At 36.3% G+C, this 13,433-nt stretch overlaps 1 protein-coding gene across 2 annotated transcripts in view; it reads right to left on the bottom strand.

Moving 5' to 3' along the window:
• The window catches only part of NDUFS1 (NADH:ubiquinone oxidoreductase core subunit S1), a 31,572-nt gene that overhangs the window by 15,861 nt on the left and 2,278 nt on the right, over window positions 1-13,433 (bottom strand). The window contains exons 2-4 of one of the 2 annotated variants that reach the window (XR_010068897.1): window positions 8,894-8,986; window positions 7,324-7,415; window positions 796-903 (exon numbers count right to left, since the gene is read on the bottom strand). Coding sequence is in view for 1 of the 2 variants with exons in the window: in XM_063317956.1 (XP_063174026.1) it covers window positions 796-903; window positions 7,324-7,415; window positions 8,894-8,957 (264 nt within the window). In the remaining variant the exon portion in view is untranslated. The remainder of the gene's footprint in view (window positions 1-795; window positions 904-7,323; window positions 7,416-8,893; window positions 8,987-13,433) is intronic. The other variant, XM_063317956.1, reaches the window with a different exon arrangement.

Genomic DNA, 13,433 nt, shown 5'->3' with positions numbered 1-13,433 from the left:
GAAAGAATACCAGAATAAAGTAGGAGGACATGAATATTCTAGAAAAACTGGATAGAAAGATTTCCCACTCCCATAACATTAAAACTGAAGATTGCCTGTGAAATGGATAGCTATGAATAAAAAACAAAACATACATTTTAATGAACTCTGACAAAAAAAAAATTTACTGACCAAAAAAAAGGCTTTACAATCAGATTTTAAAGGCAAATATATATGAGAGTACATCTATGAGTGGTAATTCAATGGTTAACCAAAACTGTCACATCAAAAGCAAAGTGCAGGAAAAAGGGAAACAAGAAGAGCATGTGATAGCAGTGACTTTTTTGTTTTTCTTAATGTTCTTTCTAAAAGCATCTGATCTTGGTCAGTAAGAAGCAATGCCAGGGGAAGGCAACCTGCATCACCCTAATGTTCTGCATGTAAGAAAAGAGGGGATTGGGTTTGGGAGGTTAGCAACTGGACGTTAATCCTAACCGTACGTCATATGAAAAATGTTGGTATTCTGTACGTCTCATAACTCTCCTGAGAGTCTTTCTCTACATAGGAACCGGGTTTCTCAGTCACAATAATAAATTGAAGGCCCATTAAAATTCTACCACTGACATAATGACCTTGGAATAATTCAAGCAAACATACAGGACAAAAGATGCAATTAAACTTTTGTGAGTAATTCCAGATGAACTCAACATTTAACATAATATCAGAAAGCAGCTGCTAGTAATAGATATATCAAAAATTACATACCTCAAACTTTTAGAACACATCAATTTCAAGCAAATATATTTGTATTAATACCTTGGGGGCTTTCTCTATCTCCACAAGACACATCCTGCAATTTCCAGCCACAGACAATCTGTCGTGATAGCAAAACCGAGGGATTTGCATTCCAACCTTTTCACAGGCCTAAAGATGAAATGAGTGAATGTCAAGGTACAGGTTGCATTTGTATGTTTTCCTACACAAAACTACATTCCTAAAAGAATAAATTTTCTTTTTCCTTTGCTTACAATTTTTGCAGCTGGGTTGCAATAATAAGTTCAATCTGCTATAAAGAGATACACCTATAAGAGAAAAAGTTCAGTATGCTTTGAAGGTTTATTACAGTAGACACTCTAAACTTTAGAATGTACCTTCCAGCTTCCGGTGGGAATGGCGGCTTGAACAGCATCTCTTTGCGATTTAGCTTCGCAAGTAGACCTGGCAGCACGGCATTTTTAGGGCTCGGGCAGGATTCCCTGGAGCCCAAAAGTGTTCCCTGGATAAAGGAGAACCCTAGGAATTACATGTCCTCCAGACGGCTGGTCATAGCCAGAAGACTGTAAATGGAGTTTATAGATCCAGCAATGAGCGATCAGCTGGGAGGTAGGATTGTAATCCTTTCCCAAGCCATGCTGCAGCCGTTTAAACGGACTTTAAAACTGACCACCCCATTTCTTAATACACCAATTTGTTTGCCTTTTCTTTTTTTAAAGAAGGCTTTTCCCACCAGAGAGATGAGATTTCTCTTGGTAACTTCTACATTATTTTTGAAACTTAACTGTTGAGCATTTGAACTTGGTTTTGTACTTTAGGTTTAAGGCAAAAAGAACCGAAAGCTGAACTGTGGATTTATTTTATAGAAGCAAAGGACTATATATTTTTTGGATTTAATTGGTGGTATTTTTATTGTTTCCTTTTGGGATTTAACAAATCTGTCCTGTCAGAATTGGAACTTTCATGGCTATCGTGAGAAAGTGAGTGTTGTTGCTTTTTCCTTAATGAGTTAATTGGATACTTCCCGTAAACACCTCTAGTGACAAGACTTTCGCTTTTGAAAGATCTTAGTCTCTAGTATTTTTCCACTGACTTTAAGATTTGGCTGTATTGGCTAAATTTAACCAGGGAATTAATCATGGCTTCTAGGAGACCACCTCGTCATGGTTCTGATGATGTGGAGATGATGAGAAATATGATCAATGGAATTACTAATACCTTTAAACAATCTTTGGATGCCTTTGAGAAGAAAATGGAAAATAGATATTCTGACTTAGAGAAAAAGATGGAAATTAAATATGGAGACTTTGAGAAAATGATGGAAAGTAAATATTCTGACTTTGAGAAAAAGATTGAACATCAAATGGAAAAAACTGCTGGAGAGGTGAAACAAGTAATGTATTGAGTGGAGGTGTTAGAACCTAAGATGGATAATACTGAGGCAAGAGAGAGAAAAAGAGCTTGATAAAATGGCTCTGTTAGAACTTAGGGACATGGATTTTTGTCTGAGACTGAGAAGAATTCCTGAGGTGAAAGGGGAGAATATTACTGAAATAATCCTAGAGGGTTTGGCAAAATTATTGGATTGGGAGGAAGATAAAATTGGGAGGAATTAGATAAAGTTCTTCATATAAACTCAAGCTATGCAGCTGCAAATAATAAACCAAGAGATGTTTTGGTCCATTTTACTAGAAGGAAAATAAGAGATCAGGTTTTGCAAACTCACTTTGAATCAAGATTAAATATTGAAAATGTGGATATAATTGCTTTGAAAGAGACTCCTGTAAGGATTCTGGGAAAAAGAAAAGACTATGCTTTTTTAACAGAGATTCTGGGAAAAATATTCCTTTTTTGATGGGAAAGATTGGAAGGTGTAAGTTTCATGTTTCAACAGCAAAGATTCAGATTGACCTCCATCCATAAGGCCAAGGACTTTCTTCCTAGATACAGATATAGTTTGGATCGGGGTGTAGATGAGAAACCTGCACCTGGAACTAGACCCCAAGAATCTGCTCTACAAGGTGTAGACATGGGTGCTACCTCTAAGGACATTGATGTCTGCTTAATCATGGCTTGTAGTTACCTTACTTGGAACATGAATGGGGCAAATGCCCCACACAAAATAATTTTTTTTCCTTATTTGAAGAAGTTAAACCATGATGTGATATGCTTACAGGAGACTTATATAAGGAAAAAAGATATTAAATATTTGATGAAAAAAAATTTGGGAGAGGAATTTATTTCAGCAGGTTTGAAGAAGATAAATAGACTTGTAATATATGTTAAACCACAACTGAGACCACATTTATTGCTTTCTGACAAACATGGCAGATATGTAGTAGTGGAAGTTGAGCTTAATGGAGGTAAATCTATTGTTGTGAGGATATATGTACCAAATGAGGATAAAAGTAAAATTTTTAAGACATCTTCTGAATGAATTGTCGTCTTTTTCATATCAAAGCTGGTGTCTACTAGGAGACTGGAATGGTGTAACTTCCCCACGATTGGACATCTGAAAAGGAAATTAATTTAAACAAGGAAGACTCCCACAGTCCTTTTTTGACATGATAGACAATTTGGCATTAGTAGATCCCTGGCAAACAAAAATGGATTGGCAAGGGAATATACCTTTTACTCAGAAAGACATAAACTTTTTTTCAAGAATTGACATGATATGGATTTCAAATAATTTAGCCAATAAAATTTGTAAGGTTGATATTTTATCAAAGACTTTCTCTGATCATAATCCAGTAAGTCTGAAAATAAAGAGATCATCTATGGCTTTTAGATTGGAATCAAATATGTATTATTATTCAAAAGATTCTCAAAGTAGACTTACAATTGAAACCAGAGTTTCTCTTGGGTTTGATGGACCAACAGTTTGAAAGGCAACATGGAATTCTGTTCTTATATATGATAATAGTAGCAAGACTTTGAGCATATAAAAGACAGAAGGATCCAAAAATTCCCTCAATGGAGGATTGGATGATTACGTTAATGGAACTGGTGCAAATGGCTAAACTGACAGCACTGATAAGAGAAAATACTGTAACTGAATTTGTTTCTATTTGGAAGCTGCTTTTGGACTATTTGCTGGTAACGGAAAAAAATGAAGTTCTGATTTTGGGTTTTGATGATTAAATGGTTTGATTTTAGAGAAATAATCTTACTAAATGTTTAATTAATAGCAAGAGATTAACTTTTATGTGCTTTTATATCTGTGTTGGAGAAAGTCGGAAGTCACCTATCTTTTATGTTTTTCAGTCTATCCTTGCACTGTTTTAGTTTTTCTTGTTTCTTTTTTAGACTTGTATTCTATCTGTCCTATATTCTGTATTTTATATTTTAATTATATATTCTGAAAAACTAACAAAGCTTTATGAAAAAAATAAACTTTAGAATGTACCTTCCAGACCAGAGTAGGCTTTTATATTGCTATCCTCACATTAGAAATTTATATTAATAATAATACTGGTAATGAACTACTGGAATTTCCTTGACTGTTTTTTCTGCCACATCCCATATTGTTTTTTCGGTACTAACAGCTCTATACAATAATACACAGAAACAAAAATGTATTGCTTAGATGGTAGCATCATATGAACTCCTAGGCTCATTCAGCCATCTCAGGCTATACAAATACATGCTCAATCAGGGTTTATGTAAAATATGATACGTATACGAACGTGTGTGTGTATAATTGTTTAGTTACAATTAAAGATATTTGTTGCTTTGCATTATTGTCAAGAAGACTACATGACTGTATAGATGAAGTCACCAGGTTCTGGGCATGACTCAAAGGAGATTTTATTTTTTGTTGCTCTCTTAACTTCATTCTCACCTATGTTCAGAGAAGGGATATGAAACTGCAGATGGCACTGCATAATATCCCACCCCCCGCAGATTAGTCATGAAAGAAGTTGATTTATCTCTGTTGCTATATTAAAGCAACTACGGTTTTTCGTTTTTTGTGGAAGTGACCAAACAAAAATAAAAACTAAAGATAAAGAGCAGTTCAAAACAAAACTTGCAAGTTGTTTAGAGGAAGAATACTGTATGGGACAAAAAAAAGAGAACCAGTATGATAAGAGTTTTTAACCAGATCCCCAAAATACAATAGCAACTCAGCTCTGTATGTTAGCTGAATGTTTAAATGCAACAGGTTTATTTTGCCCACATCACTTATAAAAAACTCCTCAAAACTATATGCTGAAAAAAGTCATTGGTAGTTCCATTCATAGATATATAAATGAAAAATGTTGAAGTCAAAGATAATTTACAAACATTTTTCTTCTAATTTTTGTGTCAACATTGAGAAATACAACTTTTTGCATAATATGCCCATCCATTTAAAAAATACAACATATTTGATCACTGTAAGGCAAATTAATTTTCTCTCATACAACTTAGTTTAAAAGGATATGCCAATTCACATGCATATTAAATCATAAATCATGATGTATAAACCACACAACAAGCTAAAATGAAACCAAGAAATCACATCTTATGTCAGCACAATGTGTAAGCCCAACCACTTCTGGCTTATTCAATAACCATGGTTAACACAAACCATTGTTTGAATCATAAGGACCAAGTTTTAAAGCAATAGATATTCTTTCCTATATGCCTTCTATACCGTATATTACGTTTCATGACTATTAAAGCCACACAGTGGTTTGAAATAATCAAATTGCATAAATAAAAATCTCTTTGGAATATGCTTGGGAAATGTTAGCTGATGATTTAGAGATATTGTAAACAAGCATATTTCCTTTGTACTAAATTATCTATCTAATTAAATACAGTTTAAGATCACTTTACTGAAAGGCCAGAGGCTGGCACAAAAACAACCGTGCAGTCCCAAATAATTTTTCTCACTAGATTAATATGGATTAATCACTTATGTACAGATACTCTTAAATGATGCTAAGAAGAAATAAGTAAAAACAACCAATTCCAGGTTTACAGTAGCTTCTGTTAGGATGTTAGGAGCCCCACAACTTTTTAAAAAAAGCCTACTTATAGTTTTTCAAAGTAATTTAGCTATTACAGTAAAATAACACTTAACGTTTGCCTCCTTTACAATAAAAATGAAGGGTGAGAGTCACATTTGCCTAGGCATAGCTACTCCCTGTAAACAGCACAATTTAGGGAAGGAAAAAAAAGTATTTACTTAGTATCAGGTATTTAGTAACGGTTTGCATTTGAAAAATAATAGTTTTTGTTTTCTCTTAGTAAGAAACTTAGATGTGAAAGATGTAGAACACCACCTTATCTAAAACCTTTTTTTAGTTGTGGAATATTTGAAAGATAGCTCACACATGTCAGTGTTTGGAAGTTAAGCAGGGGCAGACCAGCTGGATGGGGGACTACAGAAAATATGACTGGAAAGTTAGGAAAATCCTCAAAAAAAGCAACTCTTCTGTACTGTTGCCAAGATACCACTTCCATACTGTACCAAGAAAAATGAAATGAATGGAGGTGTCCATGACATAATCAGGAGCCAAGCTCAGCTTGAAGAAGTCTTTATTTTAGCCTACTTTAATACAATGGACCAGTATAGTAGAACACTAATTTTTAACTGATTCAGTAACTTTCATCCTACACTAATTTGAACCAACACAATACTATAGACACTGTAGAATAACTTAATAATGGTTATATAAGCACAATTTGTACTTGAAACAAACTGATTGCTACAAGTAACCATGTTTTCAGCTTCTATCACATAATTGTTTACAAACAAGTTCTATACAAAGGATTTCAGCTGGGTGTGTCTTAAACAGAAATAACATCTCAACAGGGCAAAAGTAAATGATACTATTAAAAAAACAACAACAGTGGGAGAACACTTCAGTTCTCCAGAACATTCCAACAGCAATCTGAAGCTGGTGATCTTTAAGCAAAGAAATTACAAGTTCTGATGTAATGATGAAACACCTGAGTTGGAATTCATTAGGAGGTTCATTATTATTTATCACAAATCACTTTTACCACTAACTGCCTTGTGGGAAGGATCCCTGAATGGAAGAAGGCAGAGACCATCATAGAAGCTTGGTCATTTAGACTGTTCCCTTCCCCACTCTCTACCAGATCATTTTTCACTAACTGTCCCATGAACTGTTTATAAAGAAGATATATTGTACCTCTTTTAAATTGTTTCAATTGCTTGTAAACTGTTTTGGAAGGACTGAAAAGCAGGAATAATTATAAATCAACTTCATAGAGACAAAAGGCTGTTATGTTACATGCATTAATCAACTCAGCAATTCAAGAGTGTCTTTATCATGCTCAATTGTTGTGAGTTACTATGATCTATAGGTAATTATCTCCTTAACTTCTATATTTAATTTTTTTTCTCACCTTTTACTATATTCTCTCCTCACTCTTCCTCCTCACACAAACATAACCATGGGACAGTATTCCATTAATCTGGAGAAGTGGACTGTAATCTACCCAAACTTGGTATCACAAATCTTGGTAAGGGTTATGTGTGCAGCATTTAAAGGGATGAAAATAAAACAATACAAATATTTGCATGGAATTATATAGAGCAGAAATTCATTCTACCTGAAGTACTGTGGTTCCTGGAGGTACCATAATAGGATGACCATCAACAAAAACTTCTATCAGGTTGCTAGTTGCTGTAGAGGTGGTGCGCACTTGAATAAAATATAGTTACATAATTATTTAATGCATAAAGTAATAATCAATTTCTTCTTTTAAGTATTTATTATTATATATCATTTATTTCATTTCAATACATTTATATAGCCATCCATCTGACAAGCAGCAACTCTGGGTGGATAACCAAATTTTTTGAAAAGTCATAATAAAGTATCTACAGTGGCAGCCATGGACAGCAACAACCACAAACATAGCAGCCATCTCATTGGACGCCCCCCTGACTTTCACACCTGGGAAAATAGCCATGTTTTTAAGGCTTTAAAACTCTGAATACTAGAAAGTTGGAACCAGCTGGATCTCAATGTGAGCGATATGGTGTTCCAGAGGACAGGCGCTGCAACAGAAAAGGCCTACTTCCTGGGTGTCACTAAATGACAGTCCGTGATTGATGGGACCCAGAGCGTGCCCCTCCTGCCTGATCTAATGGGATGAGTAGAGATGGTGGATGTAAGGTGGTCTCTCAAATATCCTGGTCCCATGCCAGTCTGGGCTTTATAGGTAGTAATCAGTACTCTGAATTGCACCTGGAAGCAAACTGGGACCCAGTGCAGCTCACAAAGGTGTGACATGGGCAAAACGAGGTATACCCATAATTGCCTGTGCTGCCACATTCTGGACCAATTGAAGCTTCCAGATGCTCTTCAAAGTCAGCCTCATGTAGTGTGTTATAATAATCCCCTCAGGAGGTGACCAAGATATGAGTGACTGTGAGCAGTGCCTCCTGGTTCAGGAAAAAGTCAGTTGGCACACAACTTGTAACTGCAAAAACCTCCTGGCCACGGTTACCATGTTCCTTGAACACCAGTTCTATTTGGGATAGTGCCACCCATCCAAAATTAAAGCTGGAAAATTACTAGATCCAGGAGGCCCTAAAACCTAGAGCCACTCAATCTTGCTAAGGTTAAATTGAAACCTGTTCCTCTCCACCCAAGCCCTACAGCCTCCAGACACTGAGACCCTGTAGTCTCCAGACACTCCAGCATTATCACTCGGTTGGCCCAGGGCAGAGATGTATAACTGAGTATCATCAACATCACAGCTGGTTATCTGTGGGGCAGCACCTCTGAAAGCCATCTGTACAGAGTAAGAAAGATGACTTTGATGAAGATACATGAGCTCTGTTTCCAAAGGGACAAGGGAAAAACCATATCTTAAGTCCAGGAGTGAATGTATGTCTTCAAACCAGTGTACACTGGCCCAGGCTTTTGAGGCGGCACATCATCACTTATTTCAAGGAGCAAAACACTGTAATTCAATCCTGACACTAGAGAGGTGCTACTGTGGGCTGAGAGTTACCACATCCAAGGAAGGAAGGAAACTACTACTTTTTGGAATCAGCCCTTCAAGCAATAATGGAACGCCTGAAAAAAATATGAAATTATAGTAAACTCAATAATGAAAATTAAAATGGAAGAATTGTCATACAAAGAATCTGGATGGAAAGTCAACTTACCACAGCCCGTAGCAGTTCGGGTAACACCAACTAAAGTCTTGTGGATAGCAGGGAGTCGCAGCATGGTGCTGAAAATAAATTTTAGGAAAAACCCTGTAGGATGAAGTTCAAGCAATAGTTTGTAATTTAAAATGGTAAGAACTGAAGATTAATTCAGATTTATATAATGGTAACTGATACCAAAGATATGGATTTTCATATAATGAAAATCTATTTAATAATTCAGTGTTTAATGAAAAGTCTGTGCTGAGTACTAGGAATATACATACATTAGTACTGGTATTCTAGATCTCCTAACAGTCATTGGAACACTGAAGCAGGATGAGATCTTATGATCTGGTGTTCATAGGAAATGGTTGGTTGTTTCTGAGACTTGCCACAGGGCAATAAGTTTATACATCATTCTTCTCCCTGAATCACACGAGAATGCTCACCAAGACAATCCAGTAACATACAGAAAGGGAATACCATGATTTACTGTCGTAGCTCTTACAACCCAGAAAGATCCTGGTGTATTACATATAAATAGTGCAGCCCTCAGACCTTTCAAAGGAGGGAACATGGTGCACCATCAGAGTAATATTTGAGGCAAATCATTACAGAACTGGGAGGGAGACTGTCTTTACCTCTGTCCATTCTGTCCCACCCTAAAGGAAAAAAAAATGCAAGCTTCTCAAAAGCATGTGTCTATACAAGAGGTTTCTCATCTTGCTTTAATTGGGCACGTACAGTGTGACTTTTGAGCCAACAAACAATACAAAAGTTCTTCATTGCTTAACAGAATTAAGTATGGGAACCAGTTCTTGAATAGGGAGAAGCAAAGAGACTGATTCCAGATCAGTCTGTTACAAAAACGTGAATAGAGACCATCTCTCTTATCCAAAAGAAAGTGCCTTCTAGCCTATTTCATCATGCGGGGGAGGGGGGAAATAGGTACACAAATTTGAACTTTGATTTCACAATAAATAAGGTATAAATAAATAAATGCGATATACAATCATCACTGGAATCTTTCATAATGACTTCACTAATCTTGCTACAATAAATCTACTTATCAGCCTGCATGTCTTTGAATGTCTGTTTATCCATTTCCAGTACAGCTTACAGAAAAAAATCTAGTAATAAGTGAAAGCCTTTCTCCAACCTGATGGTAGCCTAATGTACTGGACTGTAAGCATCATCTGATCTTCAATTTTGCAGTCATTAGCAGTTACAATGAAAATCTAATTGAAGCTATTCCCCCACATGTCATATTTAATCCCAGTATTATTATAACATTTCTCCCACTTCATATTGGGAATTATTATCATACAGTATTATCATACTGACTTGATGACATACTGACATCTAAAATGAAAGTTGATGTCTTCAATTATATCAACTTAGAGAATAAAAATAGTTAACAGAATCGTCTGTGGGAGAATGCAAAAACCTAATTAATATAAATGTAAATCAAATCAATTTAAATATATACATCACTAGTCAGGAAGGCTGAATTATTTAAATCACAATTTATTAATTAAGAATTCTATAATCACTGTTTTAGTTAAAACTGCAGTCTGTTATTTGATATAATTTGATTATTCTTTAGAGCTCAAGGAAAGATGCAGATTTCATTTTTACAACATAAGAACATAAGAACAGCCCTGCTACATCAAGCTGAGGCCCATCTTAGTCCAGCATTTTGTTTTTCACAATGGCCAACTTCAACCTACTATATTTTCTTACAAATTATCTATGCCTAAATTAGGAAGTTTAGAAAAAGTCCAGGAAGAAGGCAATGGCAAACCACTTCTGTAACACTGCCAATAAAACTGCATGAAGCGGTCACCAGGAAGAATGATTTGAGGGCATTTTTACTTTTTACTCCAGCATGATGACATACGTAATATGACCAGAGCACTGTTATCAGGTAACTCTGAATGGTAGACAGCATTTATTTATTTGATTTATATGGCTGTCTTCCTAAGCACATGATTCAAAATGGGGTAAAACATCAAAACAGCAACAATTTAAAAAAACCAACCCACATAATACAACAAAATATAAAAACACAATCCAAAAAGCAGTGTACAAACACAGAAGCACTGGGGCAAAGCTCATAGAGCAGATCATACCAATGTCTGGGGGAAAAAAACAGGTCTTTAATGCCTTGCAAAAGGCTAGCAGCGTTGGGGTAAACTGAATCTCAGGAGTGATGCTGTTCCAAAGGGTGGGAGCAGCAACAGAGAATGAACACCTCCCAGATCCTGCTAGATGACACTGCAGAAGTAACAGAAGTGCAGAAAGACAGAATAATGACCCTAAAGGTAGTGTCAGCAGACAATCATCATGCATATGTGCACTCTCTATTCCCTTTTAGGTAAACAGTGTAATGCAAAGTGCAAAAAAGAGAATGAGAAAGAATGGGGAAAATAAACTGAGATCAGAAGAGGGGGAAAAAAGAAATATAGCTAAATCCAGTTTACATCATTGCTATTAACTGTATCGCACAAATCAATCCTTGCTTCCATTACACCCATACCCCACTACATACTGTGTTTTTTTTTTAATCTCTCATATCTCACTTTTTGGGGGGAGAATCTTTTCAAGTCCTTCCAACAGGACTTTCCCACTCTTTCCCTGCATCTCAACATATAAGTGAGGTTGGCCCCCACTCTTCTGGCCTTCAGGAAGAGTGTCAAGACCTGGCTCTGCCAACTAAGAGTAATAGGCAGCCCTGGGGGTGGTTAGTGGCTTAAATATGCTCTCTCTGCCTTTTAGTTTCCCCCTTTTATCTTCTTCTAATTTTATATTTTTTATACTTTTATAATGGTTTTATAACTTTTATCTGTAAGCCGCCCAGAGTCACTTTTAAGGTAAGATGGGCAGTACATATTCACTCTTATTTACTTATGGAGCCTTTGTCTCCTAGCAACTGCCTGGACAAGTCCCTGCAGTTTTCTTGGCAACATTTTTGGAAGTGATTTGCCATTGCCTTCTCCCTAACTCCTAGAGGAAGTGACTGGCCCAAAGGCAAAGTCACCCAGCTGGCTTTGTGCTTAAGGTGGGACCAGAATTCCCAGTCTCCTGGTTCCTAGCATGGTGCCTTAAACACTACACCAAACTTGCTCTCCATATATGTATATGTGTGTGCGTGCACGTACATACAAACTCAATCCTGAGCATTCCTAAACAAACCTCATAGTTGGTGGGACATAGGCAACTGTACACGGTATTCTTGCAAGATATTTAGAATAGACTTCCTAGCCTGCATAGTATAGTGTGCTGGAGTAAAACTGGACTCTGGTAGTTCTTGTGGCAAATTGGCCAAAATGTGCCCAAAGTGAATGGTAAGGACACAATACCAATGCTAATGGTACTGTGTCCTTACCATTAGCAAAAAATGCTGTATGAGGTATGGCTAGAGGCAAGGATAGTAACCTAGTTTACACCTTTATCTTACTAAAAACATTTTGTGATAACCATCAGCAGCTTCTATTTTGTTATCTAAATAGGTCAAAACAGTGTGCCTACTGCTTGTTTTGTATTACAAACAGCATGCACTGATAAAAATGGAACAGTAAAAAGACTATCTGCCTGTATAAGTGCATCAAATTATCTTAATCTAAGAACTCTATTTTTTTTTCAAATGTAAGAATTTCACCATAAGCCAATCCAAATCCAGAAAAGAAAAAACATACTGCATGCTTGATATGGTCCCTTCAATGTCTTCAGAGTTAAGAGCATTTCTCTTAAAGATGGTTCACAGGGCAACAAAATATTGCATTTTTTGCTGCAATATTTGATTTTGCATTCTTGCCTATCTTAAATGATATCAAAACATCATTTATTTCTTAAAGCCATGATTGAGGTTTAGGCAACAGAAGATACACTACAGAACCAGAAGCATATTACTCAACTCCTAAGGACTGCAAGAATATGTTCTGCTCACTGTGTTTTACTTTCTATTCATCTCCCTTGTCCTTTACATGCACATCCAGACTCTTTCTTCTTGGTCAGATATATCACAGAACTGACTTCCCTTGTCTCTGACCTTTCAGAGAGAGATCAATTGCCCAACCTTTTTTTTGTCCCCATATTAACAAGTAGATAAAAAATAAAAACTTCCTGAGTCAGACTGAACTCCTGATGCACATGTCCGTGTTGCTTTCTTGGCAACAATATGTAAGTGGTTTGCTGCTGCCTTCATTCAGAATGTTTTTTCAACTTCCATTGTAGTCAACAGCCTTGGGAATAAGGAATGAAGCTGCTAAGACAGAACCATTACATATACAAGAAGCAAGTATCTCCCAATTTCAAAATTGTGTAGAGAGCAGCTAATCTTTTGTTGACTCCAAAAGGCAGGAAGAAGAGATGTAAAATTTAACCCCTGGAATATACAGACAGACACACACACACACACAGAGGCTTAGAGTTCCAGGTACCACAATATGCAGATGTTTTCCCAGGTAAATTCATTATTCAGCCAGTTTGGTGTAGTGGTTAAGGCTCCAGGCTAGAAACCAGGAAGCTGTGAGTTATAGTCCCACCTTAGCCA

Source organism: Candoia aspera, chromosome 1 (assembly GCF_035149785.1).
Source record: "Candoia aspera isolate rCanAsp1 chromosome 1, rCanAsp1.hap2, whole genome shotgun sequence".
Lineage (NCBI taxonomy): Eukaryota > Metazoa > Chordata > Lepidosauria > Squamata > Boidae > Candoia > Candoia aspera.
This window is presented reverse-complemented; position numbering and strand designations above follow the sequence as displayed.